Genomic DNA, 19061 nt, shown 5'->3' with positions numbered 1-19061 from the left:
TTTATATTTCAGCTCTGGAAGGAACATCTACTCTTACTGTATGTGTATATTAAATAATATAGTTCTTTTATTGGTTTTAGTCAGAGTTTGGCTTCGTAAAAAGCACCGTGCGCAGCAGCAGAAGCGTGTGACACCACGCACTGACCTCGTGGGGTCAATCAGACTGAAGGGAGCTCGGCCGTCCAATCACAGCGCTGCCTCGGCCTCCCAACGTCCGGGTCTCTGACCAATCAGGAGGCGCAGCGCGGAGTCAGAGGGGACAGCGAGTACAGATAAAATGTTTGACTCGCATCCATCCTCTCAATCCTCGCAGGACTGTCGGCGACCTGCTCTGTGATTTAAAGTCTCACCTCGGCTCCGCATCTGGATACCAGTGCGCTCCTCCTGCTCCTCCTGCTCCTCCACCTGTTCCTGAAGGAGCAGCAGGCTGCAGAGAAGACGACCTGCGACGACCAACAGGGTGCATCTGGTGGGATTAAAAGGGACAAACACAGGCAGCTTGGTTTAATCTGTTACCTGACAGAGAGTCGGGGACCATGACAGCGCTGGCAGGAGGTTTACCCAGAATGATGAGGCCGACTCCTCACCAGAACTACCCGCGGGCAGGATACTCTCTGGAAGGTAAGAGCTGCCACCAGTTGCTGCTCCCGAGCCCAGGAAAACACAACTGTTCCACAACTTCTGCAAAGTTGACAAACTTGAGTTCTGAAAAGCTTTTAACCTGTAAAAAGTGTCGTATTAACATCCTGTTTAATCTTATTGTTTTAAAAGTTATTTGAATTACCTGTTGGAAAACAAACACAAACATCCCGTAAAGTTGATGTTTCCAGTTCCACGACGTCCTGTTTGTGTTTAAATTAATTCATTGTTGTTAAAGTGTGTATTTATGTTATTATTTATTGTTTTTAAAGTGGTATCACATCTGAATGTAACACATTAATTTGGAAAGATATGACTGACAATTGTTGGACAGTAAATTATTTTGTTTTCTCATGCTACTTGCACTACATTTATATTTATATTTTAGCAAAATGTAATTTAATATAGATGATTTTCTATATTTGCTGGCACTTTAAAAGTGTTCTGCTCGTGGATGATATCCAACAGGTATAAAGGTTCAGGTTTAAAGTTTCTCACTCAAACTGAACTGGTTCCTGAACGCAACACACATTTATTTACACGTTACGAGCTCCCAACTAACCGCATCCCGCGCTCGGCCGCGCAGTCTCCACTCCGCTCGGACAGGGTCGGGTCAACCAGCTCGGCGGCGTCTTCATAAACGGAAGACCTCTCCCCAACCACATCCGACATAAAATCGTGGAGATGGCGCATCACGGCGTCCGGCCGTGCGTCATCTCCCGCCAGCTGCGCGTGTCCCACGGCTGCGTCTCCAAAATCCTGTGCCGGTACCAGGAGACCGGCTCCATCCGGCCCGGGGCCATCGGAGGCAGCAAGCCAAAGGTGAGGGGCGCGGGGCGAGGCCCGGTGCTTTCTGGGAAAATTCTCCATAAAACTACAAATGTGAAGAAAGTGATGGGAAATTCGGAAGTAATTTTTTGAGGAGTCATTTGATTTTATGGGATTTTAATTGCATGTTTTCACATTTTAAAAACGGACAATGTGAAACGCAGAGGCTAAAAAAATTAATAAAACATAAAATCTATAATACAAAATAAAAAATCTAAACAAGGTCATGGAGTTTAACTGTGTATAAAAGTTATCTACACATATTACAACTTAAACAAGTTTGACTTTAAGATCCTGAATTGTTGTCACAACTCCATCCACCGTCTTAAATGTGGTAAATAATTACACTGTTCTGCCTGTAAACCTTGAAGCTAAACGTTTTTTTAAATAAAGTAAATGACACACTTGTCTTCCTTCCTTCCTCCCGTCAAAGCAAACTTCTTCTCCAGAGGTGGACAAGAAAATCGAAGAGTACAAGAGAGAAAACCCGGGAATGTTCAGCTGGGAAATCAGAGACAAGTTACTGAAAGATGGAGTCTGCGACCGGAACAACGTTCCTTCAGGTAACGAGAGCTTCTGGAGGAGAAATAAAACATTTCCTCTTCACTTTCATGAAGAATAAACTCAACGTTAATGCCATATTAATTAATTAGACTGGGTTTTATAAGCACAGCCTCTAAAAGGACCTCCTGTGTTGTCTTGTGTAACTCTAATAATTCTCCATGTGTTTTCTCAGTGAGCGCCATCAGCCGCATCATGCGCTCCAAATTCGGCGGAGCCGGTGATGATGAAGAGGAGGATGATGATGTGGTGAAGAGGGAGATGGAGGAAAACGAACCACGGACTAAACACAGTATCGATGGCATCCTGGGAGACCGATGTAAGTGCAGCATTATAACTTTATTAAAAAGGGATTTTAAGCTTTACAAATGAATGCAACTCCACGTGGATGGCTGCGTTTTGCTTGTCAGCTCGAAAACTTTCAATAATAATTATAAAAACAATACAAAATAATTGGCAACGTGCTAATTTAAATGGGATTTATAGATATGGAATGTATCACAGCCAACTGTTTTAGTTAACCTGCACAAAGCAGTGAAATACATTAAAGTTCAGGTGTTTACGCGTTTAGGCTCCAACAAAATGTGCAGAGTTTTTTTTTCTAAGTGGATAATCAAACATTTGTCTAACTTCCAAGCCTGAGAAACCTTTTTTTTTTTTTTTGTACACACAATCGGACACTTGAGGATGAACTTCACGGGACAAAGCAGGGAGAGTCCATTGAGACTCACACCTCAGTTTGACGAGCACAAAAGCCAAACTCCAGTGAGCGGCTCAGTGGTGTACAAAAAGACGCCAGGGCCTTTCAAAACGGGGAAGAAAGGGAGAAAAAACTGCGCTGACAAAAGGCCGGGAGAAGACATTATGAACCCGCAATGAGCGATGAATTATTCAGGGACACCAATAGGCCCGGTGCGACCTGCTTTATAGACTGCTCAAGAAATCTGACAATTCTGGGGCTTTTTCCCTGATATCACTTTTTCATTGAGAAGAAAAAAAAATCGGGGGAAACCGCGCCGACTTTAAGCAAACACCTGTTGATTTACGACCTGTTGGGGTCTGAGGAGAGCTGCTGCAGGAGGAGAAGTTGCTGCTGGAGACACGACGCAGCCTGCAGTTCATTATTGATGACTACATCGAGCAACAGTTGCGGTGTTTTGGCAATAGCGGATTCATTCATGGCAACAACTGGTGCAGCTTGGTTTGGGTTTCATTGCTTCGTGTAAATACACTTGATGAGGAATACAAATCACGCACGACGCCGCCGCGCGTTGGTCTGACGCGTGAACTCCCGGCAGGCCTCGCGTTAGGTGCCGTTACTTTGGCGCACGGAGCTTTTGTCACAGTCTTTGCGCAGTGAGCGTGACGCCTGCAGCCAGTGAGCGCGGGGAAACCCTTCTCCCCACTAGATTAAACCCAAACCTTTTATTTCTCTCCACTTTCATCTCGGGCAGAGTCCGCCCCTTTCCTCTCCGCCCCGGGCGCGCGCATTCAGGCGGTATCTGTGGGCACTTCCCTTCCTTCTTTCAGGGAGACACATCTCCAGGATCTCTGGTCTAACTTCTCAAACTCATTACTGACAAAACAAACACACAACTTGAATAAATAATCAGATTACTTATTGATAATTAGGAAGCATCCTATAGCTTCAGATGACTCTGCTTTGCACTTTTGTTGATCTTTAAATGTGTTTTTTATTTGTTCAAAAAGCTAAAGTGTGAAAATAAGAGAGAAAAAAGCAAACATTTTGATATATTTTTGTATTAACACTTTAAAGCTGGTATGAATTTGTATAAAGCAAACAAATACCATGATCCATTTTACACCCAATAGGTGACATCCTACATGCAAACAGCTCTGAGGCTCTTTCCCCCCATTGATATACAGAGCAGCACTATTTCATTCTTGTGTCTCTTTGTGGAAGTAGTTGTTGTTTTTCTCTTTTAGAGCTCTTCATTAGAATGTGAAAAGGCTGGTTTGGGGACTGAGAGAGTGTCTTCTGGCCAAATATTGATTAAGTAGGTGTTTGCAGAGGCTATTGTTGCGGTGGAGAGAGGCCTGTTGCTCTCTGCCCCTTTCTCCTCCACCACTATTGTTGTCTTTCCTTAAGTGCTAAGATCAAAGCTGACTCATTTAGATTTATTTGTCTGGGAAAAGGACTGCTAAGGTTTGTGGGATAAAGTATACGGGCAGCCCCGGGTCTGCATGGCATTAGCAGGCTGGAGCATTGTGGGAAAAGGATGCTTGCTGGGATGAATCTGATGCTAAGTTGTTTACTACTCCTTTAACTGTTGAGTTATGGAGGTGGACTTTACTCCTTTAAACAGCACGCATGGTTGAGCTGCAAGCTGCAGAAGAATTATTTCTGTCACTTATCACATTTGCAGGACTCTGAGTTTCTCTGATACTTTTAACCTGAACATTGCACGAAGCCACTATTTAGTTTTTATTGCTGCCATGAGTTAATTCATCGATAGCATCATTTCCTCTATTTATTATTAGCGCTTTAGCCTCATTTAACTAATTAAAGTAACCAAAGTCATGAAAGAGGAGTAGCTACTCTCGCAGGATCCATTTATGGCATCGGGGGTGAAAGAAAGAAAAGAAGAAGAAGAAAAAGAAAGCTCAGAAATACAAACAGTCAAAGGGATAACTTTTCTTTAAAGGGAATCCTGCGGTGCCAAATTGAATGAGCCCAGTTCTTTCAAATCTGCCATGGTGAACGCAGTCAACATGTAATAATTGGTTTCATTGAGGTGCATTCCAACAATCTGCTGCCATTCTCCTGCCTCCATTGTCCGCCGGCAGGCAAATAGCCAGAGGGACAGGAGGAATCAAGTGCTGACAAAACATGAAAGATTTAGCTGCTTTTGTCAAAGGAGCTGAGGAGGACTTTGTTTGTGTAAATAAACTGGGTTACTGGCTCCCCGTGACTTTGGCATGGATTTAGGGAGAAGGAAATTTAGGCCGTAATAGGAGAGCAGAAAGATCATATTGGTGTTTGGGAGTTTTACCATATTTTAAAGCGGTTCAAACTCGTTGGTAATATATTCCGAGGGGGGAAAAAGTGATGACAAACTTCCACGAGCAGCTGCCACCACACGCAGGCCATCCAATCCGATGTTAAAGTTTCATAACTTATATTCCCGTCAGACGTCTGCGGACACACAACGATACGTTTCACGCGCAGAAGCAGCCAGCGGCACGACAACAACCCGCAGCTGGAAACAGAGAAAGACGATGGCTTCCTCCAAGTTGTGCCTCGTTCGGGGTCCTTGCATTTCCACGGTGAATTGAGCTGAAGATTGAAGGTTCAGAGGAGACAGAAGGCCTCGATGTGACCAGAGGAATGTCTGCTGCAACCACGTCTCCATTTTCCTCTCAGAGAATTTCATATTCGGGCTTCACTGTGTTTTTTTTCGTCGCTGCGCTAATAGTGAATATTTAGCGGAGAGTTAAGTGAAAAACAAACCATCAATCACTCCATCTGTGTCTTCCCTTGATAGACAGACAGATAGCTCACGGCCCCTTCTCAAAAAATAACTCCTCAACACTTTCACGTTCTGTGTTGGCGCGATTCAAAAGGCCAGAGACAAAATCCACACTGGCTGATCTGCAACTGAATGCAGACTCTATGCTTCATTAAAGCCTCTTTCTCTGTTGGCACCCGCATTGTGATCCTCCAATATTAATTCAAAGGACAATTAATGAATGCAGGCCAACTTTGAAGTAATGGGCCGGGGTCCTGCCCCGAGCCGGCCCCTCGGCGCTGATGTACTCTCCGCATTCTCCCCACTAACCCCAGAGACACTGCGAAGTGACTGAAAGAGAAGCGGCGAGCAATGGAAGGTCAAGGAGAGGAGCCCCGGGAGAAAAAGAGCTCTCTATTTCCTTGGAAGTATTAGCCAAGCAAAACTCTGTGATGGGGAGGATAAAGGAGTGAGAGGAGAAAAGGGTCGGGGGCGAGGGGACTCTGCAAAGAGGAGCACAATAGGATAGTTAATTGAGTAAAGCCAGACAGCGTTGTCAATCACTTAACTTTGTTTAGCCTCACTTTTTGTGGAGCCGTTTCGTCCAGCACATTGCACATTATGGACACGCCAGCACAGCCCTGCTTCTGTTTTGATTAATGTCTTTTTCCCCCCAAAGAAACAAAGAAAACCTACAAGAAAAATAACAGAAATGTAAAACACAAGATATTTAAAAAAAATACATGTTATAAATCCTGGAATGTAATTCCTACATTTGTCCAAACGCAGGCATCAGAGCGAGTGAAGTGCACACAAAGCTGCCATGAGCAACAGAAACACACATCCACTGAGAGACTGTAAGGTATGAAAGGAAAGCGAGGAATGCGAGGACGGCTTTTCTCTCGGTGTGTGAAGATTTGTTGCGCGTTCACCGGCGAGGCCGTCTCCAGGAGCTGTGAGGAGGTCAGAGGCCGACCTCGGGGTCGCTCCACTGTTAAAACCATCAGGCCCCGGGAAAGGGAGGTTACAATAATGTTTGGGAAAAGATGACAACTGACCGACTCCCTGAACTCAGATCAGCGAATCGGTGTTTTCACTCCACTTTTAAGATGCACGCGCGAGTGAATTCAAGCCCAGGCGTTGTGGTTCTCAGAGAGGACGCCGGTCCTTGTGAGCGAGGTAACCGGCGTCTCCGAGCCGGAGCTCTGCTGGTTAGCGTCCGTCTGACCGGCCTGTTGCTTTGTCCCCGGCGTGGGTTCTCTGCCGCCGCTTTGTCCGCGCCCCGAGGGTGGAAATGCCACCGTGAAACTGTCACCTTAACTGCACCCCGGTGGAACTAAATAATAACCGCCGCACACTGGGCACACATAATCGCCATGAAGGACCATTTGTGGCCTTTTTGTCACCTGACCAATATCAGACAGAGATACATCTTTCAAAGTCATATCGCCGGCTCTTTCTTTGTCCGTTAAGTGCCAACCTCCTGCGTTTATTCACTTCATTTCTGTTCGGTCCATCCCATCGCCATCTCTGGCTCTCTTTCTCTATATCTGCCCCCCTCCTCCTTCTCTTTTCCCAGGCAGCTGCGGGATCCTGGGGGCTCTTTAGCAAGTCAAGTGAGCAGCCCACTCACTCCCATTTCTCCCTTAACTGTTAACCCCAGCTGAGCCCATAAGCTGTCAGTTAACTATTCTTTTCCTCCGGTGCATCTGCTCGATCTGGCTCGATGTGGCGCGCCACTATTTTATTCAGTGGCCCACTCGCACTGTGCTCCGTGGCCTGAAAGGGCCAGATCTACTTCCCTGGGCAAATAACTAGTTCATTTGTCTCTTCTGCCCTTTGTTTTGTGTTGCGAACACATGTCACCAGCTCAATTACCTTCTCTATTAACGGCCCCGAGAGGAAGGGCGAGCCAGCCCCTTCCACGACGAGGCTATAAACTGCCCCATATGCTCCGCTTCGCTTTCTCTTTCTCGCTGAGGCCGTTCATCCCTCTGCTTTCCTTTCACCCTTTTTTCTCTCCACTCCCAATTTCTTGCATCTTTCCCTTCCCTTTTAATACCTATTGCGATTCCCTCTCACTCGTTCCACCTCCATTCACGTTTTGCCATTTCAAGTTACGAATTTTTTGCGCGCGTCGACATGGATGTGTGCGTCTCTGTGCATGCCTCTTCATATTAACGTCACTTGGACTCGTGGGAGGGGGGGGTGAATGCTTGGCAAGGCGAATCTTGGCCGATGTAGACTTCGCAGTAAACAAGAGCAGTCTTTATCCTCGCGGTTGGAATCTTCACTTGTTTTTTTTTCGGGCCTGTTGGAGGCAGGTGAAGCTAATGGGACTGGACGTTCACATCTGTGACCCTCTGCAGTTTGTCTTCCCTTCCCGGCCGTCTCCTGTGATCAATACATGGCTGTGGTTCGGTCTGCAGCGCCGTCCTTCTTCTGCTGCTCTTTGCGTGTGTGTGTACATTGTGTTTGTGCACATTGTGTTTGTGCACACACACACACGCTTGTTTTTCATTTAATTGAAGAGTCATCAGGGAAAGAAACCTGTTGCATTCACTTGTTGAAGACTTTCTATCCCCTTCAGATTATGTTCAATAATTCCATTACTCTAAACCACGTTATCTAAACTGGCTTGCTATTAGTCTACACCTTTCTTTGTTTTGAAACGTCTGTTTTATGGATAACTCTCCAGCAGCCCCAATTTCCGCTCGAGGGATAATAATCTATCTTTCTATTAAGATTCTTGTCAGGGCCACGGCCAAACTGTGAGCAGCTTTGGAGTATTTTCAGCTCCCTAGTGCTTTTAGCTGCAGCGTAAAATTTGATTTGGGTGTTTAAGTAAGGAGGTCGAGGCCTCCCTTTGTGTGTTTTAGTATCCTCTTCTGCCATTTGTCGCGGGGAATGTGTGGGAACGACCCTTCCCGAGTCCGCTGCTGCCTCAGCTCGCCTTAACATCAATCCACCGCAGCATAAGAGCTCTGTTTGAAGACGTCAGGGATGTGGATGCGGCGACGGGTGAGCGCACAGAAAGAGAGAAGTGCAGTGAATGGACGGGATGGAAAAGGACAGGTTTGGCTTTTATGAATGACCAGCGCCCCCGTTCTCCTGAGCTCCTTGGCACCCGACACCCCTTCCCCAGCATCTTCGTCAGGTGCCTCCGTGCTCACATCTCCTCTCTGCGTCAACCTCTTCAACTGCCCCATCCCCCCGAGCTCCGTGCCCCTCGGGCCGTGGAGGGAGGGGATGAAGGGGTGCTCCCCTGCTGTGCCCCTCCACAGCCCCCAGTGGCCCTTCTCTGGACCCTTTTGTGCCCCCACCACCACCCCACCCCCTCCTACCTCCCACCCTTCATTCCCCCACTCAGCCCCTGGCCTTACAGCCCCCATCTCACCCTATAGCCCCCCCCCCCAACTCCCCTCAACCCCCTCCTCTTTGCCCCGGACTCCCCTGCTGGGCAGGTGACAGACCCCTGAATGCGGGCCCGGGCGTCCCTGATGGCTCCTACAGATGGAGCGTGGTAATCGGTCCAACAGAGGCCTGCCACAGGCTTTTCCCTGCTAAGATACAAAGGCTTGGCTTCATCACTTCCAAAAAAAAAAAAAAAAAAAGACAGCGAGTGAGAGAGGAAGAGAGCAAAAGAGAAAGTGCAAGCCAGAGGATGACAAAGGCAACAATGTCATTTGCCATTAAGGGAGAGTCTGTGACGGAGTGTTTTCTCTGCAGTTACTAATAATAAAAACAGGGAGGGGAAAGAAAGAGAGGGAAAGACAGAAATAAAGGGGGCGAAGAGGAGAGATGCACCCCCACCCTGCAGTTAACATGAGTTACAGTGCCAATGGGGAGCTTTCTCCTGAGCTTTATGAGCTCTCCTTCCCTCCCTCAGGAATCTTCTGGTTTCTGCGCCGTCATTGGTTCTCCGTTCTCTCTTTCTCTGCTCCCTCGTCATTAAAATGGTAATGTCATCGCGCGCTACTTTGCCCGCTGTTTGTTTTAGGCTTTCGCTTTAGTGTCGCTGACGCGCCGATGAATGAAAGTACGACTTACTGATGCAAGTAAAAATGTGCTTATCGGAAAAAGTATGAAGTCGTCGCGCTGTGTGGCCTTTTCCTTGCGCTTTACAATGTGCTCCAACTGGTGTCGGGCCACATCATTACCTAAAGAAACCGCATCCCGACTCCCAGTGCGCGTTCCAAGAGGATCTGAGCATCCAGCCAATCCTCCGTGAGACTGGATGCCAGCGTGGCGCCCTCGGTCCGAATGTAATAAAGAGCTCTGCTCAGCATCAGAGTCCTGTGTGCTGGCGGCCCGGAGCACAGCAGCATTCCCAGGGAGGCAAATCCGTTGTGTAATGCCTGGTCAGACACACACTGGCAACCAGCACAAACATTTCCTGCTCGGCTCCAGCGGCTCCAGAGGCAAAGGGAGATCCCCGCTACCCCCCTCATGTCTGACTTGGCACTTTTTAATTAAAGCTTTGGATCTGGAGGGCAGAGAGAGAGAGAATGAGCAGTCTGGGGGGGAAACAGATGAGCTTCAGTCCTCTGCTGAAGCCTTTTTGTTGCTTCCACCTGTCTGTCTACTTTCGAGATTTTTTTCCTCCCTCGGTTGAGGTGTTGGCTGCATAGTCTGAGTTTCAGAAAAGGTGCAGTGAACCTTCCTCGTGGAGGTTTAAGAGGTCCCTCTGGGGTGGATTTGGGAGTGGATTCCAACTCTCTCTGCCTTGTGTCCATCTGTGTTTGCCGCATTGTCATGGACCGCCATCGCCGAGTGAAAGCCCTCATAGCCGAGACGCGGCAGATGCATGTTTGTGAGTGTGCGTATGACTGAGGGAGAGAGATGGGGGGATTGCAGACACGTAATGGCGGACAATGGCAGGCTGTCACGCTAGTTTGCGGAGCCTAATCATTATTTAATAGATGGGTAACCTCCCCCCCCGAACGGCAGCAATAGTCCTCTGTCTCCAGTCTCAAGCCCTCATTGATTCCCTTCTTCTGCTGAATTAGATCCCAATGGCTGCCTCACAGCTCCCCGGTCGCTCTCTCCGGCCTTCAACTGAACAAACAGATTAAGAAGCACCTGCAAAAAGGCGGCCTGCGCTTCACTATGGGACTCCATCGCCACAGCGCACAGCATGGCTAAGACCGGCAGAGACACACTGTCCCCGGGAATAGACGCCCCGGAGAGATCTAGTCCTCACTAATCCGTGTTCAAGCAGCTTCTGGCTTTTGATCCCCTCAGGAACCGCTGAGGAGTTTAAGGGAGCAGGAGGACACAATCTAAATGTGCTCTGTACACCATGTGTTGTACGCGGCGGCCATTGTCTCCAATCCAACCCAGCTTAGCATTTATACCCCAAAGTCGTGAGCTCGAGTCCCCCGAATGTCGAAGTAACGGACCGCTTGTTTGTTTTGTTTGCGATTGCAGCCAGCCACTCGGACGAGGGCTCCGACGTGGACTCGGAGCCGGGCCTCCCCCTGAAGAGGAAGCAGCGGCGCAGTCGCACCACCTTCACCGCGGAGCAGCTGGAGGAGCTGGAGAGGGCCTTCGAGCGCACGCACTACCCCGACATCTACACCCGGGAGGAGCTGGCTCAGCGGGCCAAACTGACGGAGGCTCGCGTTCAGGTGAGACGCTCGCACGGACACACCCAAATGTTCCCGAGGACCCGACCTCGACGGCGGAGAGAGCCGTCGACCCGTCACGGTGTGTGTGTGTGTCTTTCGGGCGTGAAATCCATTAGACATGTGTGATGTGTGCGTCCACAGAGGCCTCGACCCCATGCCCTCCACATGTACAGATACACTGCGACCCACTGTGCATGAAGACGACGCACTGTTTCTGTCCCACGTTGTATGAGAAGGGCTGTGTGTTAAGAGCCCAAAATAGATGGTCTGATTTAGATAAGGTGCTAATATTAGCTTTAACTGTTACCCTCTGAACCCAGTGACTCGCTGTCGCACACAAAGATGTCTGTGGTTTCACTGCACGCTCCAGATGTTCAGATCTCTATCAGTTCAGCTCCCTGTAATGGGTCAGAGAGGCCTCACACACACAGAAACACACACACGCACAATTATTTTGTGTCAGCACATGAATAAGCATCAAACTCTCTTCTCTCAGGTGTGGTTCAGCAACAGAAGAGCCCGGTGGAGGAAGCAGGCGGGAGCCAATCAGCTGATGGCGTTCAACCACCTCATCCCCGGGGGTTTCCCCCCCTCGGCCATGTCCGGCCTGCAGTCCTATCAGCTGTCAGACAGCCCCTACACCCCCACCTCTTTAGCTCAAGGTGAGCTGAGCAGAACACACCCGAACATCCTGAAGACGTGCGCTTCGGAAATTTGCATTTTGGATGAAGCCAAAATGGGATTTTGAAGTATATGTGTTGATATTCCCTGCAGCGTCCGAGCAGCCCAGCACCGTCCACCGGCCGCAGCCTCTGCCCCCCACCTCGGTGCACCAGAGCGGGCTCGGCTCGGCCGCCGGCTCCCAGGACGGCGGCTCGGCGTACTGCCTGTCGGCCGGACGCCACGGCTTCTCGGGATACTCGGACAGCTTCGTGAGCCCGACGGGACACAACAACGCCGTCAACCCCGCCATCGCCAACAGCCTCTCACCACAGGTGTGTCTCCACGTCTGTTATTATAACAACAACAACAAATACCTGCTTACATACTCGCACACACCTGTCCACACACATGTGTTATCAGACAAGCAAACAGGGCGCTAATGGTTCTTCATGGCGCGTATGACAGGCGCCGTATGGAAGAATAACCACACACACAAACACACACACCGTGTGTGTGACCTGTGAGGTGTCATTGCGGTGACATTGATGAAAACCTTGTTAGGCGAAGAAATACGGCAGCTTTTAATTTTTTGTTTATCCTGATGGGTTGTTTGATGAATTTAAAATGTGGCGAACGTCCGTCTTCGGGGAGGTTAGAGAGGACCAGACACCAGGAGAGGATGTACGGACCTGGGATGATGACACAAATCAAAACTGAAAAGACAATTATGGTCGATTACACAGTCATCAGCGGCCATCAGAAGCTCCCTACCGGCCCAGAAGATGGACTAACAGGCGGAAAACGAGCTTTTAACCGCCACAAAGGGTGGCCGGCCCACATGCAATGCATGCTGGGTACTAATTCCCATGAGAGAGAATCTCAGACTCCTGTCAGGCACAGATAAAAAAAACTGCCTCAGGCAGGTTTGTCGCTGTGTGAAGGCCTCAGGATGTGCATGTATGTTGAAATAAATAAGGAGATCTTTGTTGTGGCTGCCGGGTGCAGCGTTGCGCCGCAAGATAATCCACTGCTTTGATAAAGCAGCTGGAGTTATGGACTATAATTTGTTGTTTCCTCCTCAAGAATTAGCCACATGTACTTTTAAATTCTTCGGGTATTTTTTTTGTTTGTAGAGAGATAAAAGTACAGGGACAGAGGAGAAGTTGATGGTTTTAAACTCTGAAGAGCTGCTCGTGGCTATCGTCCTGTATCCGAGTGTGTCGTTGTGTTGTGAGTCCACACACACACACACACACACACACACACACACACACACGGGGTCACGAGTGACTTTAACTCCAGCGCAGAGGCCAGAGGGGCCGCGGCCTGGCGGATGGTTTCAGCATTAACCTCCGTACACAACGCACTTCTCATCTCGCCGAGGCCTGGAATGTTTCCTCGGTCTGGAATAGTAATCACAGGATGTTCCAGTGTCTTAATTGATTGGAATGAAGTAATCTATCCCCTTGTAACAAAGTGTGTAATTTATGCAAATGACTCACTTTGTTGGCTAATTTGTTTTAATTCATGTATTCATTGCAGCTGTTTGAATGCATATTGCAATACAGTTTTCTCCATTTCACATGAGGATATAATTAATTCCCTGATTTTAACTTATTAAGGAGGATGGAAATGAGAACTTATTAAATTCTCTGACATTGATAGTCCAAACATGAAGGACCTCTGCACTTCCAAAACTTTACAGTTTCGTTTTTCTTCTTCAAATAGCTAAACAGCTTGGTCCATTTTGTGTTAAATCCTCCCTGGATTTATCCGGCGATCTCTTAAATCTGTCTGTGAAAGCTGCTGTATCTGCTACTGTGTTCAACAGGAGGCTCAGGAGTTCACTTCCCTCCAGATATGGTCGCCTCAGAGCGCCGTGGAGTGGTGATATGGATAAGGTTGACTTCAGATAGGCGATATTGTTGTCCGAGCCGTTAGCTGTGTATTCGGAGCTTCAGTCGGAAGCCCCCGTGGTGAGGGCTCTCTGGCGTCTCACCGCTGATCTGGCGCATACCAGAGGAACCCTTTTCTCACCGAGCGAGCGAGCGGCCGGGATTTGCACCCCCCACCCCCCGAGACCTAATCCCCGGAACAACCTCAAAACAGACACCGTGGGGAACTGCTGCCGTTTGGGTTGCAGACGGCGTGCGTGAACACATGAGCGTGCAGATAAACACCAGCCCTCTGACACAGGCATGTGCTCACAGACACACACCTCACACTAATGTGCCATGTTGTAAGGCGATACGGAGCAACACCGCTCCGTGACCCAGGAGGAAGGAAATAAAACATTTGTGTTTGCAATCGTTTGAGCATTTCAACATTTCAATAAATAATACAAAATGTTCTAAAATGACACATTTTACGGTTTTAAAGCAGCGTCGAGATTTATGAGTGGCTGAATTGCATTTGTATTTTCTGTAATCCATCCTCCTTACATCTATAAATACTAAAGTTTTGATGCGACAGACTTTTCACTGTTTATCACACATCACACACCCGTAGCAGAGGGAGAAATAATAACTTTTATACATTAAAGACACCTGAGGATGCCTCAGTATTGTTTGCATATACATATATGTGTGTGTGTGTGTGTGTGTATATGCATGTGTGTATGTGTTCCAGCTGGATGTCAGCTGGTAAAGATCCTTTTTTTTTCCATCACTCAGTTTTTCTTATTCGATGCCTTTTTTCAGTTTTCTCTTCTTTCCATTTATTTTCTGTGTATTTGTGTTTTTTTTGTGCTTTTCTTAAGAACTTCTTCCTCCTGCATGGACTGTAACTCTTCTTCTCTCTTTGTTCCCTCTTTAACTTCACTTTTTAGCCTTTTTTTTGTGTGACTTTGCTTCTCACGCAAACCTCCGTGCAGCTGTTGGCGATGTATCACCGATACCCTTACACCCTCCACATCAGAGCGAGAAACGCTTGTATTACACATGACCGCGCACACACATACACACCTACTGTTAAATACACAACTCCACACGCGGGAGAGGCTGCTCACACACACACACACACACACAAACGCACCCTAGCCCTTGTTCCCACGTACCCTTTGGCCTCTTCACCCCGGCCTCACAAGGACACGCTGATTTCAGAGAAAGTGAAGAAGAAAAGAGAGCCGATACATCAGCGGCTCCACAAATCTGTTGGAGTTCTTCTTAAAACCCGTCGGCCTTCTCAACAATGTGGTGTTTAGAGAGTTGTCTGATTATATTATGATCAGTCTTTACTTATTTTTTATTGATTTGCAAAACAACGCCGGAGGCCCACAAGTGTCTCGATCAGGACGAAGAAAAGTGAAATAAAATCCTGGACGTCCACGCGGTTGACAGGATAATTCTAACAGAGACCACTAGTGGGCTAAAGGATTGAACTCTTTAGCCACCCTCAGCTCTCCAATCAGCAGAGCAAAGGGAAACCACATGTGTGAGGGAAGCCAGAAATAATGTATGTCAGAAAATACGAGGAGGAGATCCCACTTCAGGCCACCTGAGAGGAGCGAACGCGATGATTAAATGATGCGACAAAAGTATGAATTGAATCAGACGCAGAATCGTTTAATTGCCAAGTAAAGTTGTACAAACGAGGAATTTGTCATGGAGGAAGGTGCATCATATCAGTGACTAACAACAACAACAACAACGAACCTTTAACTACACAAAGTGAAAGCATAAAACTGTAGGTAAAAACAAGTGATCAGTAAATAAGTAAAGATGCAGTAAATATGAGTTTAAAATAAAAAATAAAACGATCAATAATAATAATAATAATGAGGTTATTTATTTCTTGAAAGTGACAGGTGAAGGGTAAAGTGGCGAGTGACTTTAAATGTGCGGTGAATGAACAAACTGTAACTTCTTCTTCTTTTTTTTTTTTTTGAAAGAAGAAGAAAGTAAGCCTTCATGATGCTCTCCTCTAATCCCCGAGCGTCCCTCCTTCTGCCCTCAGGTGATGGGCCTGTTGAACCCGGGAGGCGTGCCGCATCAGGCCCAGAGCGACTTCGCCCTCTCGCCGCTGACCGGCGGCCTGGAGCCCAACGGCGGCATGGCCGCCAGCTGCCACGGCTCCCAGCGCCTGGAGGCTCTGCCGGGCTTGACCAGCATGCCCGCCCTGCCCAGCACCCAGTCCTACTGCCCACCCTCCTACAGCACCCAGGCCTACGCCATGGACCACCACCCGTCCTATCAGTACGGGCAGTACAGCCAGAGCAAGGTGAATCCACTTCATTCCTGAGGTGTTCGCTGCTGTTTGTGTGCCGCTTCATGGGTTTCATTTATATATTTGGATTTTAAATGATCTATAATTGACTCGAGGTCGTGTTCCTCTGCAACCTCGGGCTGTGTGATTTCAGATTATATTTTCTGACTCGCAACCTCCGTTAATTGTGCAGACCCCCTTCTGATGAGCCGGCGTCTCAAATCACCCTGCGCCGCGCTAAGATTACATGTATGACAGAGCGCGAGTGGCCCAGTCCCCTCACTTCACATTACCATCATCCCGGTCCTCACGTGGGCTGATGTTCGGGTCCCATCCCAACACACACACACACACACACACACACACACATCTTCCCTCGCTGTCCTTTCATGACCCCCCGCGTGATGAGCTCGCCCATCAAACCTTCCCGAGGAGCCATGTAATGACCCCTGTGTAACAAAGATGGCCGCACAAATGAAAGGAGCCACTTCCCAAAGCGTGTTTGACAGGAGGGGGGGGGGGGGCTGATCTGAGGTACACTACCACATGTTGACCGGCCCATCAGTGGCAACATCTTGATTTCATTAATTTAGCCGGTCCTGAGAGAGACCCATGTGTAGCTTTCGGGGGTTTGGGGGGGAAATGTGTGCGTCTATAGGCCGACGTGAGCGCAGGCATGTGTGTGTGTGTGTGTGTGTGTGTGTGTGTGTGTGTGTGTGTGTGTGTGTGTGTGCGAGTATAAAAGGAGGGGAAGGGGCTCTTTAACAGGGGGCGATTATGGCCCTTGGCAGGCCCGGATTAGAACCATGTGTCCCACTGGAGGTCAGATTTTGAGTTGTTATTGATCAGTGGAGCGGATCCACAGATCCAGACCAGGGCTCGGTCTACGACCGGTTTAAGCGACCGCATTAAGATCAAAGAATATCGCAGGAGATTCCCAAAGCGTTCACCTGCTTTTACCGTTTTGTCATTTCACCATTTCACCTGGGACTCCAGTGTTCGTCCTCACTCGCTCTCACGTGTTACACACCTCCTCCTTCTGATCGACATCCGCGTATCAACATCTCATTCAACTTCACATGTTGCTGTGTCGACCATCAGAGAATTTAAAGCAGCGTTAATTAACTCAACCTTGAGCGATTCAATGAACTCAACCTTCCTTCTGTGTTTCTTGCTCTCCTCAGGTACCTTTCATTATATGAACCCCCAACACGGCCTGAACAGGAGGCTTCCCGGCAAAGTCTGACATCCATCGCCAGAAAAACACCTTCCACCCGCTGCCTTTGCCAAAGCTCTGCATTATGGAGGACAGAGGGAGGGAGGGGTTGAGGTGTTCTCCTCCAGCAAAGGAACCAGTGCAGGTGGAGGTGTAGTAACGGCGATGGAGCGGCTTGACTGGAACAATCTGGACCAAAAGGCGCGGCCTCTCCTGTTACCTGGCGGTCGCTTCGTCACGCTGCGAGGACCAAGCAGCGCTCGCTGCCCACGCTGGAAGAGGAGGAGGAGACGGGGACTGAATGCATTCAAGATTCTGTGTTTGATTTTTGTATTAAGCGGCGGGGAGCTGGACCGGGGAAGCCGGCCGAGCTTCCTCGGCCCAGCTCAATAGGAGGAGATGCGTATTCTTACAGTATGGCTATCGAAAGGTTGGATGATGTTATCCTAAAGGGTCAATAATATTCCCAGTACATTGATGCGGTTCTCTCATACGACCCCGGAGATGAAAATACGACTACAGCGTTAAAAAGCAGCAGGACGGCATGAGTCCACGGCGGCGTCATAGTGAAACCACTGCAACCCAAAGAAAGTGCAATACATTCATACCTCATGTGATGTAAATTAAAACCGATCCAATGGCCCTCGATTATACCCGTTAAAATAAACATGCTCTCTCTTTTTAATGTAATTAATTCTGGGTTGTGTGCATTGATCAATCAGGGGAAATCATCAGGCGATGAACAATAGAACGTGTAGTCGTGACGTCATTAAGCCAAAAAAAATTCTCTGCCAGTGAATACATTATTCAGTTTGACAGGTAATTTTTTTATTCCACGTGTGTTGAGTTAGATTTCACCAGGAACTTGCAAACATTCGTTCCATTTCTTATTTATTTAGTGTTGGTCCACTGTTGTGTCTCTTCTGTGTGTTTTGTATTAAGTGCGCTTAAAGTACTTAAATCCTACACAATGTTCTTTATACAGGATTTTTTTCTCTTTTGTATGATTTCCATTTCCTTTGGCGTAAAAATGATTTTGTTGTAAGAAGTTTTGTGTACAATACAGCACTATTTACTATTTATAATAAACTATATAAAAATTTAGAAAGTCGTGATTTTGACTGTCATTTATGGGATGCCAGTAACCATGGAGACTTTGTGAATAAAAAAACCTTTAATTAAAAACCTAAAAAGGGTGGATATTTAATGATTCTTGCAGTTTTAAATCAGACTTAAGAGGCCGACAAATACACATATGCAATAAATAAATACAGATTTAAATAATAAATCCTTCAGTATTTACTCTCCAGAATTTTGCTTGAAATTTAAATTTAAAAAAGTAAAATTGAACAGAAAGTTAAAATATTTTCTTTTGCTATACGAGGATTTAAATAAAAAGTTCTTCTTTCTTTACGTTTCAAGCTGCCAGCTGTTTCTGCCTCCAGATGAGACGACAACACCGAGCCGCACTCGAGCACTAAATTATAAATATATCCCCTTTCATAAACACTCCTTTTGGACAAATTCCTGCTCCCTGGGGGCTCCTTCACACCCCGTAATGACTAAAGCAGAGCGGCAGTAAATTATCTGAGCACAGTCGCACCAGGACATCCGTCACTGACATGCTGCCGGTTGCAGAGGTTGTTGCTCTCGCCGCACACACACACACACACACACACACACACACACGAACACACTGCTCACCCAGTTGGCCGACTCCTCAAAAGGTTACAGATATCACCGCTGCATTTCTATTTTATCACTCCCTTGTGCTTTTTCTTCTCCTTTCTTTCCTTGTGGAGGTCTCGGGATCAGGTATGCAGCTGTCCATGCCATGCATGCAATACGCAG

At 47.6% G+C, this 19061-nt stretch overlaps 1 protein-coding gene across 1 annotated transcript; it reads left to right on the top strand.

Moving 5' to 3' along the window:
- Positions 1–318: 318 nt before the first annotated feature.
- Positions 319–18239, top strand: pax3a (paired box 3a). Its single transcript, XM_068570719.1, has 9 exons — positions 319–621; positions 1226–1461; positions 1901–2030; positions 2204–2347; positions 10929–11128; positions 11625–11790; positions 11903–12123; positions 15746–16009; positions 17179–18239. Exons 1-9 carry the CDS (start codon positions 537–539, stop codon positions 17194–17196), a joined length of 1464 nt encoding a protein of 487 aa, XP_068426820.1. The 5' UTR covers positions 319–536; the 3' UTR covers positions 17197–18239.
- The last annotated feature ends 822 nt before the right edge of the window (positions 18240–19061 follow it).

Source organism: Clinocottus analis, unplaced genomic scaffold, assembly GCF_023055335.1.
Source record: "Clinocottus analis isolate CAN_PGR_092001 unplaced genomic scaffold, fCliAna1.0.p SCAF_11, whole genome shotgun sequence".
NCBI lineage: Eukaryota > Metazoa > Chordata > Actinopteri > Perciformes > Cottidae > Clinocottus > Clinocottus analis.
The sequence above is the reverse complement of the archived record's forward strand: the minus strand, read 5'-3'. Positions and strand labels throughout refer to the sequence as shown.

Coding starts and splice junctions, on each gene's coding strand:
- pax3a (XM_068570719.1), top strand. CDS start 537: ATGACAGCGCTGGCAGGAGGTTTACCCAGAATGATGAGGCCGACTCCT. Junction 11,791..11,902: donor CCCCACCTCTTTAGCTCAAG/GTGAGCTGAGCA, acceptor TATTCCCTGCAG/CGTCCGAGCAGCCCAGCACC. Junction 12,124..15,745: donor CCAACAGCCTCTCACCACAG/GTGTGTCTCCAC, acceptor TTCTGCCCTCAG/GTGATGGGCCTGTTGAACCC.